Below are 19547 nucleotides of genomic sequence, written 5' to 3' on the forward strand. Positions count from 1 at the left end.
ATCTGAATCACCTAGAGAGGGTTCTGGTGATAGGAACCCACTTCCTCCTTCAATATAACACCTCCAAATGCCAATGAGGCAATATTTTTATAAGTATCTTTATTTTCCCCAAGTCCACCTAGAAATCATCTGTAAGTCAAAACACAAGGAAATTAACCACTTTTAGCTACCCTGAGGACACCTTTCCACAGGTGACCCTGAAGTATGCAACCATTTAACTGTGGATACCACATTCCACTTCAGGGGCATTACCCTGTTCATCCTCAGAGTTGTTCTCTACCAGTGCCTCAGTTCTCTCCGATTGCTTGAGCTGCCCCAGAGCCAAAGGTGCACTGCTGAAAGCCCAGCTTGGGCTCAGTTCCGGGAAAGAATTGTTCTAGATGTACATAATGGACTACGGTACAAACCAACTCCTAGAGAGACAACTCCTACAACCTTACAAGTGATGGCTACACAAACTTAGCACACTTTGAATATGTAGGAACCAGTATATATTCACGGATAATTTATCAACTTCTTTTAGTTTACTCTCCTCCTTTTCTGTTTCCCCTAAAGACTATTTTTCATAATTCTGAAACCAGACACACTCCATTATGTTACCCACACTGTTGCACTCTCCTGCTCCTCCATCTGAATGCCTGGCTCCTGTTTCTCCACCAGGCCAACTAACTCTTGCCTAATTCTCCTCCAAAACTCAGCTCACACACTTGGTAAGAAAAGCTTTCCTCATCCCTCTATATGGCTTTTTTTGTTCCATCACCACAGGCATTCTTCCAAAAAGGACATCTGCTTTTATACTTTATTGGTATTTACTTCTCTTGAGAATATGCCATCTCTTATTAACCCTCAGTATTCTCAGACCTTTCTTAGCACCTGCCTGCACATAGCAGGTACTGAAAAAGATGTCTGACAAACTAAAAGACTGTTTTCAACACAGATATAAAATAACAAAATACCATCTATCAAAAATTGTATACACATACATACACACTCTAGCTCTTCATTCTACATTCTCTTATTATTTTCTTATTGTTTCTTATGAGCATTTCTTAGCTTGTACTTGGGAAAAGAGACTTTTACTTTAAATTACTTTAATAGAAATATGAATACATTATTAGAAAGTCTTCTAATGACTTAGTACACTGTTAGGCTTGTAAGATAGTCTTAAAAAATCATAAAAGGGGGAACATGATCACATGGCATGAAATGAATATTTACATGCTGTTAGATACATTTTAAAAGGTATGTATCTATAGTTAATACCATAGAACACCATATCCAACATGAATAGAAACAGCACAATTACTTAAAAAAGGAAATCTGTATCAGCTTTAGTGTTTTCAAAGTACTTTTGGATATTAACTCATTTGAGAGTAGGAAAACTGCCGGGCGCGGTGGCTCACGCCTGTAATCCCAGCACTTTGGGAGGCCGAGGCGGGCGGATCACAAGGTCAGGAGATCGAGACCACGGTGAAACCCCGTCTCTACTAAAAATACAAAAAATTAGCCGGGCGCGGTTGTGGGCGCCTGTAGTCCCAGCTACTCGGGAGGCTGAGGCAGGAGAATGGTGTGAACCCGGGAGGCGGAGCTTGCAGTGAGCCGAGATCGCGCCACTGCACTCCAGCCTGGGCGACAGAGCGAGACTCCGTCTCAAAAAAAAAAAAAAAAAAAAAAGAGAGTAGGAAAACTGAGGCTCAGAAAATAAGTGACTTGCTAATACTGAGGGTCAAGGTCTTTGCAATTCAAATACCATGTGCTTTTTGCACCATTCCTTTTTCCTTCCATTAAGCCAATATCCTCAAAATGCCAGTTAAAAAAAAATTAAGTGTCTATATGAAACAAAATGAATGTAATAACATAGAACAAAGAAAAAACACAAGCAATACGATTAACATAATCAGTGCTGAAAATGAATGGAAACAGAAACCAATGACTATGAATCAAGAATAATCTCAGTCCAGCACAGTGAAATCTCAATGGGAGAACTAAGAGGATAGGGTTCCTGATCTGACAAGTGAAATAATCAGGAATCAGTTAATATACGACATCAAATACTTTAGTGGAGTGACAGCAAAGTCATAAACAAAGTTCAGAAAAGAAAAAGATTTGTGTATGTGAAATGAGTTTGCCATAGAAGTAAAACTTGAATGGGGCTTTGAGAAACACATGGAGGCAGCCTAGTATAATGTTGAATTGAGACTGGAAAAAGTCTATATTTAAAACTCAGTTCTACTACCTGAGCAAGTTGCTTAATGACTCTTAAGTTTCAGTTTTTCATCTGCAAAATAAGAAGGAATTTCTCTCTCAAGAGTGCCTTGCAACCAGCACAGAGCCTGTACAGAGACTATACAAATGCAGATTCTTTCTTCTACTGTCTTCCCAGGCAGGAAGATGACAATTAGACACAAGGATATCAACATGCTTCCAAACCCTGTCAGAACATATAGAAGCTGCTCCAAGCCATTAAAGAAAGATCAATACACAGGCCCTCTGTCCCAAGAATCTAAATGAAACTATTTATATAACTAGATTCTAATGAAGGCAAAAAGGAACTGGCTGCATACCTAACAGTAGTTAAATGTAAATTAAATATGTAAAAAAAAAATGAGTTGAAAACTGTGCTTAGTGACTTGGGGAAACATTTTTATTTCATCATCCACATCACTGTTACCTCACCAATCAAAAGAGGTATTAAGGGACCACAACATGATAGTTATTTAACACATTACTACATTTATAAATAAAGGTAGTATGAAACATAGCCATCACAGATAAAAGTAGGAGTTAACAAGAGGTCTAAATGCAGCCCTTAAAAGTGAATGCTGTGATAGAGCCACTCTTATGGGTAATGAAAGAAAACAGTACTATGATAGCTCATGGAGCAAAGATAGCATATGAACAGGGTTAGTCTTACAAAAGTACTACTAACTGAACACAATTCTTGAAGCACTTAAAGTCCAAGTAGAACTTAAAAATATCACCAAATATAGGCCGGGCGCTGTGGCTCACGCCTGTAATGCCAGCACTTTGGGAAGACGAGGTGGGCGGATCACGAGGTCAGGAGATTGAGACCATCCTAGCTAATACGGTGAAACCCCATCTCTACTAAAAATACAAAAATTAGCCAGGCGTGGTGGCGGGTGCCTGTAGTCCCAGCTACTCAGGAGGCTGACGCAGGAGAATGGCGTGAACCCAGAAGGCAGAGCCTGCAGGAAGCCATGATCGCGCCACTGCACTCCAGCCTGGGTGACAGTGAAACTCCGTCTCAAAAAAAAAAAAAAAAAATCATCAAATATAAACTATTTACCTTCATGTTACCAAAGGAATATACTCAGGAATACAGAAAGCAATACGACTTGAGAGATCTCCAAAACAATACAACTTGAGAGATCTCCAAAGTCACAAAAGAAAATACAGACAACCTGAAAATTCTTACTGAATTCTTGACAAGGTATCACAAAACCCAATACACCATTTGAAATAGGTTACCTCAACCAGTAAAGCCCTTAACGGGTTAACTTTAAGATATATCAGGGCTGTATTATATATAATAAATCCATGGGGATGGGCTTCAAAATTTTTATAAGATACCTCTAACCATAAACTATATATAATAAATGTGTGTGAACATGTAGAAATGAGAAAATAATACTACCATTAAACAAGGTAGCACTAAAAGTTGATTTAAGTTCAAAAATCAAAGTAGTTTGAGATACTGGACTGGCTATTTTTTTTTTAAAGTGACATTAGAAGAAACTAGAATATCTCTTCTACTAATGCTTTAAAGACATGGTATTTAAATATACAAACACAAAGCCACATCAAAATCTTGTCTAGTATACACTGCTAGAATAAAAAATATCACCTACATCAAAGAGATTATGGGAAGATCAGACATCCTTTCAGAAAGAGGCATTGAATACAGAAGAAAAGATCAATACAAAGAATAACTGATATGCTAACAACATCAAAAGGACATGGTTGGACTGTGACCACTTTCAGATATATCCCACAGGAAGCCAACAAAATTTCCAGTAATAAGTTATCTCAATGGTACCAAACACTACTAAAGTTTTCATTACAACAAAAAACAAGTAAATGAAAAGACAAAGAAGTAAAAAATATTCCACTAGTAAGAGAAGATTTAATAAAACAATATTCTGCTCATCCAGGAAGGGAAATTTCATAAAATAATATTTTAATATTTTATAAAACTCAATATATCTGGAAAAATAATAAAAAGATTTGCATTCAATACAATAATCACCAGTTTACTGATAACTTCCACCTATATATTTTCTTAGGTAAAAAATAAAGACTGGTTTGTGTATCTACTATGATAAACCATACAGAATTGATCTAGTCAATTGAATCACATGCATAAGATGCATACAGATGAGACAATCAATTATTGGACTAGCCACTAACATTAAATACAGAATGATAAATTCCAAAAGACAAGAGAACCTAAACAGTGCGAGACTGCGGCAAAATACGCCTCACATTAAAAAAAAAAAAAAAAAGATTTCACAGCCAGGCACGGTGGCTCACACCTGTAATCCCAGCACTTTGGGAGGTCAAGGCAGGCAGATCACTTGAGGTCAGGAGTTTGAGACCAGCCTGACCAACATAGAGAAACCCCATCTCTACTAAAAATACAAAATTAGCTGGGCATAGTGACGCATGCCTGTAATCCCAGCTATTCGGCAGGCTGAGACAGGAGAATTGCTTCAACCCGGGAGGTGGGGGTTGCAGTGAGCCGAGATCACGCCATCGCACTCCAGCCTGGGCAACAAGAGCGAAACTCCGTTTCAAAAAAAAAAAAAAAAAAAAAGATTTCACTTATTGCAATCTTTAAACTACTTCTACAAATATCTAATCCATAATTTCAAACCTTCATCAGAATCCCAGTCAACTAGTTATATCTTTAAGAATAATGAATGTCATGTCCATCCACATCAGTATCCAATTTTACCAAAGGGATTCTGGAATGTGTCTTTTTCAACCTCCTTGTTTACAGTACCTGAGAGGTTATCCTGGATGTATCAGGTCCTTAAGGACATTATCAATCAGGTCACTTAGGTATCACTCAGTAAATTATTAGTGTAGTACTAATAAAGCATACTAAATAGTGTCCAAGTAGCCTGAAAGAGTTTATGCTCCCTTCAAAATGTCATTTTGAGGGTTAAATAAATGGAATTATACTGATAAAGAAGCTGTCACACAGTTTAAAAAAAAATAAAAGTTTAACTGTAATTATACTGATAAGGAAGCTGTCATTCAGTCTTTTAAAAAAAAGATAAAGTGTCAGCAAATTTACTGCTTTTTAAAAATGTCCTTGCTTATTCTAACCAAGTAAACACACCCACTTATCAAATATTAAGTTGTGTTACCATGGCTAAGAACAAGGTTAGATATGAGACAATCAGAAAACCTAGAGGGCATCTATAGAAAACAAAGCTGTCTTAAGGCCCCCCAAAATTGGCCACTCACTAATAACAAAAAAGAACTACTGTCTAGTTAGTTAAATAAAGGGGAGGAAGGCATACTCTACAACCTTCTGAAATGAATCAACAGTGCTATAAACAAATTAACATTCAGAAGGGAGTACATTTAGATAGTGCAATTGTACAAATGATAGAGTAATAAACTATAAGATTAAATCACTGTACAAAATTCACATAAATACCACAAGCAATATATGCAAGACATCAAAGTTTAAGTTTTAAAGAAAAGTGTAGAATTTAAAAAGGCACTTCATATAAAAATGGAAACAGTACTTCTCTATACACAGTAACTACAAGAAACCATATTGTCTCTGTATACATTGTATATCTAATCAAGAAGTAACATTTTGAAGAAAAAAGATCATTAGATACATCCTTTTTGAGAATAACAGATCATTAAACTTGCAACTATTCCAAGGCCTCCTAGAAAACCTAGAGGTATTTAAACATTAGAGGTTGGCCTACTAGAGAATTTTGTTGCAGGCTCTGAACATGGCAGGCATAATACGAATATTTATTATCTAAGAGTTTCTGATTCTACTGGGGTAATCTCCCTAGACCAAATCCTCACTTTAAGTTTTATAACATTATCATCTTTCAAGTATGCCAGAGATTTTAAAATAATAAAAAATAAACACATTAAAGATATTTCTTTCGCACTCAAGAAACTAATCTACAACTAAAAACTCTTCCTGATATGCATTCTGTCTCCATCCCTATTAAACGGTCAAATCCTTTCAGAACTACTTGGTCACCAATATGATGATTTCCCTATACCTTTACACTTTGAGGAAAACAGAGTATCTGGAGACACTTGGGCATATCAGTTAGAGTAACTAAGAAAGGATACTTTTACTTATTACTGGGCAACATAAATATCACAAGAGGAAAAGAGAACAGCAACATCATCTTACAAATATTTAAGAATGGAGGAGCTGCGCAACAATGCAAATATAGTCAACACTACCATACGTTTAAAAAATGGTTAAGGTGCTAAGCTTTATGTGCCTCTTTTCTTCTTTTTTTTAAACCACAATTTAAAAGGCAAAGGGGAGGGGAAGTATATTAAAGGGAAGTGCCAAAATAGTTTCAGACAAACACATTTTCAGGCATAACTTATTTTGGTTTAGTTTAAGGTTTGAAATAAGGGTATGTCAAAAACCACCAAGTTTATGACATAGCATCTAATTCAGGGAAGGAAAAGGGGAGAAATGGAAAGTGAAAAGAGTCTGAAGTAGCCTTAGCTAGTTAGGAACACTTATGTGCAGTCACATAAAACATTTCCAAGGTCTCTCACCACTGAGTTCTCCAGTGGCAAGTTCTCTAAGATAAAACTACAGTGCCAGTATCAAGAGCACATGGGATTGCTTGATTGGTGCAATGCACATAAGCCACAAAAATGTATGATTTCTTAGGCCTTTGTTTCTGTTCAGGTAATCAATATTCTTCTAGGGTTTAGTTTGAAAGACAGTTTGTAAAGAACACTGGCATGGACCTTTTCCACAGAAGTGGAAATAAAATTTTGTGTAAAATACAGAAAAATAAGGTAAGTATTAACTCTTTATATGACTGGGCTAAATCTGCAAAACAATACCCCCTTTATTAAGACTAGTTCAAGTTTAATCTACAAATAGGACAAACATGACCAATACAGTACCCGGAAATTAACTGACAAAATAATTTCTTCCAAGTAGTAAAATTTACGCCAACAACCTCTATAACACAAATAAGGAAGAAAAGTAGATTTTAAAATGGGTGCTGAATATAGTTATGATGGGGGAGGAGGAAGGAGCTTCCAATAAACTATTAAAAATCGTGGCACCAGAGAAAATGTCAATTACCACTGTGCAACAACTATGGCAAGAAGCCACATACACCATAAAACAGTGCCATATTCAATTAGTAGTATATCCAAAATGCCTCGACCAAGCAGATGAAAAAACACAGAAGTTACAGAATTAAGTCTGTCAATTAAAAGAAAAACAACTGGTTTTGGCTGCCAAGCAAATAATACTAGGTGATGTATTCAGACCCCTCAAACTTGACATATTCTCCATTCCTGATGTCATGCTGTGAAGACATGGATCTAAGGGCTGATATACCACACATCCACTACCTTGAGTCTAAAGAGAAGATACTGTGGGACATATAACTGAGGTATCTGCTGCCAGTTCCAGTACGGTGAAAAACTATTACTGGGATCAACTGGGAGCAAAAAGATAAGCTGTCTCTTACACTAAGAATCTGACTAAATTAAGTAACCAAGTAACCAAGAATGTATCACTGAAGTCTTGATTTCAGCCTTTCAAATCCTTAATGGATATCATGTTCTCTTCACTAAATCCACAGCTATGCTTTAAATCTTAAGGATTCCCAATAAAATCTAGACTGATGGTATCCCTCTTTATTACAGTAAGGGGAGAAGATTGTCAGGCATGTTTGGAATTCTTGCTCTTAGGAGTTCAGATTTTCATGCCTGGATCGTGTAACATCCTTTATTTCCAGGGCACTGATGTGCGTATCTTTTTTGTATTTAGAGTGTGATGCACTATCAAGCTCAAAAGAATTAAATGTTTAGAAGGTAGGTTGTTTAAGAAGGCCATCTTGGTGAAAGGCCCAGCTTACAGTGAGAGACTACCATGACTCAGTCTTACAACTTGATATGAGAGCTTGATAGGTCAAAGACTATTAGGACTGATGACAACAAAGAACTCTCTCACATGTAGCTTTATGAGTAGTGATGGTATGGTGGCCATCAAAGTCTTGATGAAGATAGTTACTGTGCAATTTCTACAGAGATGTTATAGGTAGAAGTCTTTTTCCAGTTGGTGTCCATAGAAGACCTGTGACATCTAGCCATTCCAAGGGGAAGCAAACTGGATTTGGCAAAATTTGACTTGAATTCCAGTTGACACAAAGCTTCATGGCTGATTCTGAAGTCTCACAGAGCTTGACAGTAGTATGAACTCTTGGTGAGTTGACCATCTTGACATAAAGACATTTTAACAGATGTGTCATTTTGTGAAGATCTGTCAAACTGAAGCCTGAACAAGGAAGCACTGATAACCTAAAAATGAAGGATTTACCTCTGGTCTTAGTAAACAGAGATCTAGTATTAGGTTATTTCTAGATTCAAAATATCTGCTAGTCCTCAGTTTACAGATAAGATTTTCCTGAGGAACAAATCTTTATATTTTTCTTTAATCACAAGAGGATTCAGATTCCTGAGTGGCCCTCCTCCAAACTTATTTTTGGACCAGAAATAAAGGATAAACATTTGTCCAACCCTTTCAAGAAAGTCTCCACTGCTCACTTGGTCAGTAAGTCATGAGTTTATTTTATACCTCATTTCAAAAGTCTACAATTCAAATGTCAGCTGTGATCATTCCAGACATGCATTCAGTTTTTGAGATGATCTCCTACCTGTAGATCCTATTTGTACGAGGAGGAACAAGTAAAATAGGATCTTGAATGACTATTCTGCTGAACATAAAACAGGTTATTAATTCTTGTACCCATGGCGTTCTGGAGAGTCTCCCTTCTTTCTATATCTATAGGGGTGGTTTCGAGGTTTGTACCAATCCCCTTTGGAGTATCCTCTATTGTGATAATGTGCTTTCTGATCATGACTATAAAAGTATCGATGCTGATTATAGTATTTGTGATCTTTATAGTCATTTTCTTTTATACTGTTCTCTTCTGCAACAACAGCTTTTACATCTTGTCCAAAAAGGGAAGTACCATCAAAGGGCAAGTGGGAGATCTTCTCCTGGGTTTTCTTAGTAAGAGATGTAAGTCGAAGCCAGGCCTGCCTTCTATAGTCTATGGCCATGGCCATAACTCTGACTACAGAATCCATTATGTCCCTAGTAGTACAAAGTTGCCAAAGGCCTGCATCCATACCATCAGATATTATACATCTTGCTTTTCCACGATCAAACTCTGGGTCATGAACCAGATCTTCCATGTCTTCCCAGAGTTTACGCTGATATTGAGTCATATAAGCCATGTAGCTAGCAGCTCGGGCTGCAATGGAGGCAGCATGGTAAAACCTACAACCCATGACCTCCATTTCTTTTGAGGTAGAATCTAGAGGGGATGTTGTATTTCCTCTTTTGCTGTGTTCTAATGCTTCTACAATGGGGCCTTCAGCTGGTGGGTTTGGTTGGAAAGGAGAGGTGTCCTTGGCCACAGGATATACCCTGTGTCCCATGAAGGAAGAAGGATGGCAATCAGCAGGGTCTTTAAAAACCTCAGTGGTGGCAATTCTCAGAAGAGGATGCAATGGAGGAACCAAACGTTTTTTAGAAGTCACACAATCAGGTTTCCCTTCACATGACTCTGCTTCAGATTGTAATGTCACCCTTTTTATAACACCTCTTTGTTCCATTCTCTTCAAAAGACCTGTGAAACTAGATTGGCTGGGGTCAGATGGCTGCCCTTTGTCATCAGCTGATGGTGATTTGTAATCAGTTTCTTCTTCAACTGTGGATAAATTTTCCTCCTTAGAGGTGGAGATGTCCCAAGGAACTGAGGAGTTCTCACTTGGCCTAGAATGATGAAATCTAAAACAGCTCCTGGACTGCAGATCACGTATCACTCGGGACATTTCAGCTACTTGTGTCTGGAGATAGAGGATGGCATCCCGTCCATGCTGTGAAGCTGAAGAAGAATCTATACATAAATTCTCTTTGACCTCAGAAGAGGCCAAAGATTCTTGGGGGACCAGAAGTGGAGATGAAGGCAGAGTCTGAAAATTCTGTGACGATTTAAGGGTCTCTGTCTCAGAGATCTTAGTATCTGAATTATTTTGATCATTTTTCTGGTTCTCCAATGGGTTCTCAACAGAGGAAGTTTGAGAAACTATCCTTTCTGGACTGCTGGAACAACTCCCAGAGAAGGAGCTGCTATCTCCAATGGGAAGAGGAACACTGCAGCTAGAGCACATTTCTGGGCGATGATTCTCAGAGGATGGCACCTTAGATTCAGGCATTCTCTGGGTTATCCACATGAACAAGAAAACCAAGGAAGAGAAAAAAATGCTTTTAATATGTTAACTTTCAAGTGCAGAGATTCACGTCCAGTAAGTAGAACTCAATTTTTAAATTATTATAATTAACAGTGAAAGATACAATCCACTCAAGGTCAGCAAAAGGAATCAGAAAAGTCAAATCCACAAACTTTGCTACCCCAAAGACCCAATATCAACTATTGGCATTAATCTGGGACTCTGTTTATGAAAAAGTAGAGAGTAAAAACAAGCTCAGATCATGTGGTGCTACCCTGGCTGCTGTTTGGTCCCATGTTAGCATAAGAATAAGTGTTGAGACCACTCATAAGAATAAAAGAAAAAAATATTCCATTCAAGATATGTTAAGTTCTATTCAAGATACGCAAGAAGCTAACGATGGCAAAGAGAACTTAAGGAAAGTTCCACTAAGAAGAAAAAAAAATCTAAAACTCCCCCATTAGAGTCATTTTAAGCACCTTTGAAAATTCTGTCATTCACTCTCCATGAATAACAAAACTTTCTAGTCGTATAGTCCTACTTTATGGTTTGTAGTATAAGGAGTTATAATTTGTTACCTCATTTCATCCTCACAACAACCCTGTGAGGTAGGTATTATTCTTATTTGATTGAAAAACGGAGGTTAAAAGGTTACTTAATTTATCCAAAGTCACAGAATTTGTAAAGAGTAAAGCTGGGACTCAAACCCAGGTATTCTGATTCCAAGTCCAAGTCTCTCAATCCCCTATATCACAGAGCAAGAAGTTTGTGGCCACTCTGAACAGTAAGAGTTTTCTAATCCAAGAAGAAAACAGCCCATTAACAGAAGTTTGGGCTAAAGCAAGGACAAATGAAAGGCAAGACTGTTACAAAGGGCTCAACTAGTTCACTTCTCAGAGCAAGGAAAGTATTGGTCCAAGGGTCAAACCTACAACCAGTACATCACAGGTAAGATAAGTAACTCTAAATATGTGGGGCACAGACAAGGTGAAAGGGATGATGACTGAAGTAATATATCTCCTATAAACCCTTCCCTCACTTTTCACTCCTAAAAGGATCTCTACATATCCTTTTTTCTAAGAGAAAACAAATTTTCTGTGGTCATGTGGTTCTGGAACAAAAGAATCCTGTTGTATAGGGCACCTAAGGAGAATATAGGAAAAGAGAAGGGAAAGAGGAATCAATAAGCTTGAAGTTTTTATTCCATTTCCCTTTTATCAGATACCACCTCTAAGGCTTAGAATTTCCCAGAGTCTTATTACCATTTTTTCATATCGTCACTCAAAGTAGAGGAAAAAAACTGGAAGTAGGAGATCTGGGCAAAGAACTCCTTGGACTACCTATTTTAGCCCATTCTAATAGAACTGGCTATTTCTAAACACAGGCATCACTGATTTGATAACTCTCTTTAGAGAATACCTCTTAAAAGATACAAATGAAGAAACACAAATCAAATATAATGTACTTACATCAGTATGAGAGGTGCTAGGCTCTTCATCATCACTGCTGACCAGATCAATGTATTCAAGAACAGGTCGTAATGGTCCTTCCTATAAACGATCAAGCAAATGTACAAGCCATTAATAGTTATTCAAACCAAATTAGCATTTAAACCTACTAGTTTTTTTGGTTGGGACTGGCAAGAATTACTCTGAAGAGGGAGCTTTGTGGATAGCAGAAAATAACCAGAACAAAAGCAGCAGAGGAAAATATTCAAAATACGTAAATATAAAATGATGACAAGACCTAAAAGGAAGTACCTACACACCTGTAGAGTATTAAGGCCATGTCAATTACTTGGGAAAGGAAAATTAATATAAGAACAGTGCTACAAAGATACAAATATTATAATCCAGTGCTTTACACCTAGAATTGGTATCAAAAGTCTGTTAATACATCCAAGTTCAAAAATGAATTTGACTTATAGCTCAGCTTCATCACCCACCACTGCAGAGTCAAGCGTCAAACCTGAATTATTCTGCATTCTTTCTTTCCATCCAATCTAATTTCTTCATCAACCAGGCCTTGAATGTCAGGCTTAAAAGCCTAGATTTTATTCAATAGGCAAAGAAAATAAAAAAATAATAATAAGACAATAACATGAGAACTGTGCTTCAAGAAGATCAATCACTTAAGAGGAGTGTGGACAGCAGGCAAAGCAAGATAATCAGTACAGGCACATGATAATGCAGAACTAATGGTGGTGATGGCAAGAAGAGTATGGTAGTGGACATACAAGAAAATACAAGTAAAATGGAAAACTAAAAGAGACTGATTATTAGGCCGGGTGTGGTGGCTCATATCTGTAATCCCAGCACTTTGGGTGGCCAAGGTGGCGGGTCACCTGAGGTTAGAACCACGCCCAGCTAATTTGTGCATTTTTAGTACAGATGGGGTTTTACCATGTTGGCCAGGCTAGAGTTTGAGACCAGCCTGACCAATACGGTAAAACCCCATCTCTACTAAAAATGTAAAAATTAGCCGGGCACGGTGGCGTGTGCCTATAGTCCCAGATACTCAGGAGGCTGAGGCTGGAGAATCGCTTGAACCTGGGAAGCAGAAGTTGCAGTAAGCCAAGATCATGTCACTGCACTCCAGCCTGGGCAACAGAGCAAGATTGTCTCAATAATAATAATAATAATAATAAATATATAAAATAAAAATACATTTGAAAGATTATTTAAAAAAAAACAAAAGGAGTCAGTGATCTCTAAGGTTTTAAGCTCAGGTGTAATGCCATTAGTATAACTTTGGAAAGCAGAAACAGAAAGCTGACATTCCTATGGGCTGAAGTAACAGTAGTACACAGGGTGTATCTAGCAGACAGCTGAAAATGCAGGCCTCCAATCTGGGAAGTACGAACATACCTGGAAATAAAGATTTGAGAGTTGCTCCCCTAGAAGACTATTAAACTCTAGAACTAAATTGAACTATCGTATCGCCTCAATAAAAAGCTGTCAGTGTTAAATGTGGCCAGAAACACAGCAACAATAAAATGCCACTGAATGTGGCAACCAGACATTTTTAAAGGTCTTTGAGAGAGCAACTTTCAAGAAAGTAGTGAGCACAGAAGCCAGGCTCTAAAACACTTGAGAATGCAGCAGAAAAGACCATATTATTTTGAGAAATCCAGTATGCTGGAAACAAGAGAAAGGAACACAGAAGAAATAATAGTTGAGGAAAGGATTTTGTAGCATGTAGAAAGTTGACTGTTGGAGACAGAAGCTGAGATCTAGGTAATGATCTTCTTCCCTAGAATAGGCATCCAGTCTCGAAGATAGCTTCTTTCTCCCCTATGCTATGACTTCTGCTCAACCAAGAAACTGCCATCTTTTGGGTACTAATTCAGATACCATATAAAATAAGAGGGCAAAACTGGGCAGGGATCTGTAACAAAGGAATTGAGATTTTTGCTCAAACTATAAAGCAGAAGTAAAAAATAAAGAAAGAGAGGAACCAATACTCTCCAATATATGGTCAACAGAGCTGAATCACCTACTTTAAAATCTACGCCTGGTATGAAGAATGTAGGCCATGCACGGTGGCTCACACCTGTAATTCTGACAGCTTGGGAGCCAGAGGCAGGTGGATGACTTGAGGTCAGGAGTTCAAGACCAGCCTGGTCAACATGGTAAAACCCTGACTGTACTAAAAATAGGAATACGGCGTTGTGGCAGGCACCTGTAGTCCCAGCTACCCAGGAGACTGAGGCAGATGAATCACTTGAACCCTGAAGGCAGAGGCTGCAGTGAGCTGAGATGGTACCACTGCACTCCAGCCTGGGCAACAGAGCGAGACTCTCACAAAAAAAAAGAAAAAAGAAGACTGAAAATCATATGTTCGATCCAAGAAGAAAAATTAAAATACGATAGCTTTTCCCATTGATATAATGATCTTACTTTGATCTCTTTAAGAAATATGCATTAGGAACCTTCATTATAGGCCCACAGAAATAGTAAACACAAAAGCCCCCCAACCGGCAACCAGCAATACACAGAGGCAGAGTTCCCATGCACAGAAAGTAAAGAGGAAGATGAAAGATGACAAGATGCAAGGTAAAAAGTAAAATGGGCTGGAAAAAAATAAGAAAAACAGGATGGGCGTGGTGGCTTATGCCTGTAATCCCAGCACTTTGGGAGACCAAGGCGGGCGAATCATCTGAGGTCAGGAATTCGAGACCAGCCTGGCCAACATGGTGAAACCCTGTCTTCACTAAAAATACAAAAAATTAGCCAAGCATGGTGTTGGGCGCCTCTAATTCCAGCTACTCAGGAGACTGAGGCAGGAGAATCACTTGAACCCGGGAGACTGAGGCAGGAGAATCACTTGAACCCAGAGGTTGCAGTGAGCCAAGACCGTGCCATTGCACTCCAGCCTGCGTGAAAAGAGCGAAACTCCATCTCAAAAAAAAAAAAAAAAAAAAAGAAAAAAGAAAATGATCAAAAATAGAATTTAAAAGTAGCTGCAGGCAGGATGGCTCATACCTGTCATCTCGGCACTTTGGGAGGCCAAGGAAAGTGGATCACATGAGGCCACGAGTTCGAGACCAACTGGGCCAACAAGGCGAAACCCTATCTCTATTAAAAATACAAAAATTAGCTGGGTGCGGTGGTGCACATCTGTAATCCCAGCTACTCAGGAGGCCGAAGAACAAGAATCTCTTTAGTTCAGGATGCAGAAGTTGCAGGGAGCTGAGATCACGCCAGTGCACTCCAGCCTGGGTGACAGAGGGGGACTCTTGTCTCGGAAAAAAAAAATCTGTCCTAATGTTTAAAGGGAAGGAGTAAGGACAGATAAGGTTATCAGAAATTTATTCTTGCAGTGAACCATTAAACCAATATGCAAACATTTTTCAACTACTGAAGAACAACAATTTTATATGATTCACACTAAGAGAAAAGAAAAAAAGGAAAATATGGGTAGAAAATCCAGACAGGTGTGGTAGATCATGCCTATAATCCTGGCACTTTGGGAGGCCGATGAGGGAGGATCACTTGAGTCCAGGAGTTTGACAACATCCTGGACAAAATAGTGAGACCTCATCTCTACAAAAATAAAATAAATTAGCTGGGCACCGTAGTGCGTGCCTGTAGTCCCACGTATTTGGGAGGCTAAGGTGGCAGAATTGCTTGAGCCTAGGAGTTCAAGGCTGCAGTGAGCTATGATTATGCCACTGCACTCCAGCCTGAGCAAGAGTGAGACCCTATCTCTAAAAAAAAAAAAAAAAAGAAAGAAAGAAAAAGCATCACAGAAAATCCAATATTGAGAAAAAGCAGAAGTCATTTAGAATATACATTCAACAAATAATTACTGAGCTTTAAGTGATAGAGTAGAATGAGAAGGGGAATCATGTTGAAAATCACTAAAATGGCAAAGAGATTGAGTGGAAAAATAAGGACAGACATGTACCCCAAAGGAAAAGATTACTTATACACAAATAGTGTACACTAGCTAATTTTCACAGTGGATATGGAAAAACTTCCATGATAATGGGCTTACAGAAGTAAAACATTTAGTATTCCATTTATTTACTAAGAGTCAGTAACATTTATTGAGCCCTGTACCATGCCTTGTGCAAAGCTTTTCATGTACTTTTCACGTGATCCCCAAATTACTTTACGAGGTAAGATATTGAATTATCACTATTATCCCATTTAACAGATGGGAAAACTGAGTGAGGTACACTTGATTCTCTAAACACAACTGGCTGTATAGTCACTATAATTGTGAGTTAGTTCAAAACATAGATACTATTTTTAAAACAATGTTTATTAACCTAAGCTTCTGAAATAACACATTTTTTCTTCCTTCAGTAAGAGAAAATGGACTACCTCTATTACCCCATCTCTGAATACTTTGTAACACTGACCAAAAATAAATTACCAATTTCTCAAAAGAAGTTATATTTATAATAAAAACATCAAGAAAAAAATAATTTGCTATAATATTTATAATTACTACTTATATCTTAAACTATAACTGCATATGGTCCTGTAATTACAAGGTATTTTTATTAGCATCTGTTCTATCCATCAACTAGTAAACCATCATTCTCATGCCCTATTGCACCACTAACAAAAAATAAAGGATTCTAAGGTGGGCATGGTGGAGTGCACCTGTAGTCCCAGCTACTCAGGAGGCTGGGGCGAGAGGGTTGCTTGAACCCACGAGTTTGAGACTGCAGTAAGCTAGGATCACACCACTGCACTCCAGCCTGGGCAAGAGACCCTGTCTCTGAAATAGAAATAAAAAATTAAATAAAAATAAAATTTAAAAATTAACGAATTCTATTCCCAATACCACACAATTTAGGGGCAGAAGCACATGTAGAAGCATGGCAAAACAGTTTAGGGAAACAGTTAAACTAATATTCTAAGTTTTAAAATATGTTTCATGAAATAAAAAGCTTTCATTCCTGTTATCAGAAAACTGATTCTCTAGGCCAAAGCACCAATTTCCTACTAATTGGAAAGAGATGTCAATATACCAAAATATGGTCTACTAAAAAGGGAGTTGACTACAACCAAAGTTTTCTCTAAAACAAAGAATATGGATTTGAGCATAAATCTAAAACCCTAAATAATTCATCATTTTTTTTTTCCCTATATAGAGAAGTTAGGGACACAGGTTACTCGTGCAGTCCTGACAGGCAATATTTCAAACAGTTTCCAATTGTGCCTATTTTATAGTTCAAATTTAATCCAGCATTCAAGATCTATACTACCTGGCCCATGCCGCCTCCTCCCACTTTAAAAAAACAAAAAATCTTTCAGAACTACACATAATCTTCTCTGCTTCCCCATTCTGATGCTTCTCCTTGTTTCTTCTACTCAAAACGCCCTTTTAAACACATGTAAATACTAACTACTACTAATTACTACCACTAACTACTACGATGATAAACTGCAAGTCTAATGTCCTTTTTTAACAGCCCTATGTACTTTCTGTAAAAGAACTTTCTACTACCTCTAAGGACTATTTACATACTTCTCACCTCCTATCTCGTCATTCATACTAAAATACTGATCTTTAAGGGTAGGATGTATTTCAAATTAATCTTTGTAGCTCTAAGGAACTTAACTCACGGCTTTGCATATTATGAGCTTCAACACTATTTTTATTTACATCACAGCCCCAAGACACCCAACCAAATAATCCTATTTTCTGCCTGACTCCTGTCTACTGTAGCTAAAGTATTAATACTTGTCCTATGTGGTAGTGAAGCTATTTAGGAAATTATATCCTGATTTCACTGACTATTTTGAAATTTCCAATGATTCTACGCTATATCAATAATCTTGGCTGAAACCTGAATCTCTTGTTATTGTTTTGTTAGCAAGATTACAATAGGTTCCCTCAGCAGTTTGTATACCTTTATATCTAGAATAGCACTGTGAACTATCACATCATCAGCTATTAGTTTTTTAGAAGTAAAGCACATAAAAAATCTGCAATTTCAAAGAAAGATATAAAAATAGCAGTTGAATAAAGGATCATATTACTAAACAGAAATAAGAACAACCAACCTAAATGAGAAGTTTTTGTTATGGCAGCATTCTGTTTCTTGATTTAGGCACTGTTTACACACACGTATTGGCTTTGCAAAAATTTATCCAACAAGTATACTTATGAATTGTGCACTTTTATGTTTATTTCAATAAAATTTAAATGAGAGGGCTCATTTTTGCACCTCCCCTCCATATCTATATCACTCCTTTCCTTCAGCTGGGTTTAGTTTCAGATTCCGTATTCTACAAATCACAGAATAACTGCTGTGCCACCAAGTGGACTAAAAGTGGGAAAATCAGATTAGCAAGAGCTATGAAATCCAAACCTTAAAAATGAAGTGACATCACAATACTCACTTTTTATCTGAAGAACTCAAACTTTTTCATCTTTACTGAATAAGCATTACTGGCTGGAGGAGTCACATATAGGACTGGATTCCAGAGAAAAGTAAATATTCTGTCTCCGAACATATTTTGAAATATAATTAAGCTATTATTGTCATTTAAGTGGTGCCACTTAAATGTAAAGCGAAAAATTTTAATAGGCTTCTTCTAGTATTGTAATTGCACTTAAAACATATAATTCACTTCTCCATGTGGAGCTGTGAAACCTCTGAACCTTTATTTGGGAACAAGAGTAAGAAGTTGTATCATGTTGGATATTCAATGATTGTACATTCTTTATTCTTGATGCAAAGATGTAAGTGATCCTCTACATCTAACATAAAATTTAAATTAAAAGACTCCTTTAAACCAAAGCTGAACTCAAGCCTATATTAACTAGTCACAAGCTACACTGTAATTCATTACACAAAACATTTTTCAAATATTAAGAGATTCTACTTGTGTTTCTCCAAGGGCCATAGTTCATAAAGAAGTATGTCATTCCTAGTATTATTTCTACTAAACACCATGAGAAAAACACTCGGTTCACAAAAATACCAAGATTCAGGAAGAACCTGAGATATCTGTCCTCAAGAGCCATGGAATCCTGTTACTAAACATACTTCAGCCCATGGTGAAGGAAAGGGCAGAACACAATTCAACCCCATCCTCTACTCCAAATCCGTAGAAATTCAAAATGAAAAGGAGAGAGCACAATATACACTGGTAAAGGGAAAGAAATTCAATAAAACAATCTTGTGAAGGACTCCTAAACAAATCTATTAAAATACCATACAAAAATGAATTACCAAAACGGCCCTAATGCTGGGGAACAAACTGTTTAATAACCAGTTTTACAGGGTTTCCCAGCATCCACCACAAATGCACATCAGACACTCAACAAAATATTCTACAGCTTGAATACCAAACTGCAACTAACTACGGCATTCCAAAAGAGGAGTTTGGGACAGAACTATTTTCTGCCTAGTAGCTGAGATACCACTTTACACAAAGCCTTTCTAAAACTCCAATAACTATGGATGAAAATCATCCCAAAATACATCATAAAACACCCCCTTCTGCTTTGGAAACCAATGCTGTACAAAGTGTGCTCAGAAATCCACATGTCCCTGCACTTGT

At 37.5% G+C, this 19547-nt stretch overlaps 2 protein-coding genes across 10 annotated transcripts in view; both read right to left on the reverse strand.

Moving 5' to 3' along the window:
- BAG2 (BAG cochaperone 2) overlaps positions 1-19547 on the reverse strand; it is a 406790-nt gene that overhangs the window by 76313 nt on the left and 310930 nt on the right. The gene's annotated exons all lie outside the window — the stretch shown is intronic.
- Positions 1-19547, reverse strand: part of ZNF451 (zinc finger protein 451) — an 82433-nt gene that overhangs the window by 61461 nt on the left and 1425 nt on the right. For 5 of the 9 annotated variants that reach the window (XR_003728605.2, XM_077998857.1, XM_077998856.1 and 2 more), the window contains 1 exon segment: positions 11985-12065. Coding sequence is in view for 6 of the 9 variants with exons in the window: in XM_077998856.1 (XP_077854982.1) it covers positions 11985-12065 (81 nt within the window). In the remaining 3 variants the exon portion in view is untranslated. 9 annotated transcript variants of the gene reach the window in all.

This window comes from Macaca mulatta, chromosome 4, assembly GCF_049350105.2.
Source record: "Macaca mulatta isolate MMU2019108-1 chromosome 4, T2T-MMU8v2.0, whole genome shotgun sequence".
Taxonomy (NCBI): Eukaryota; Metazoa; Chordata; class Mammalia; order Primates; family Cercopithecidae; genus Macaca; species Macaca mulatta.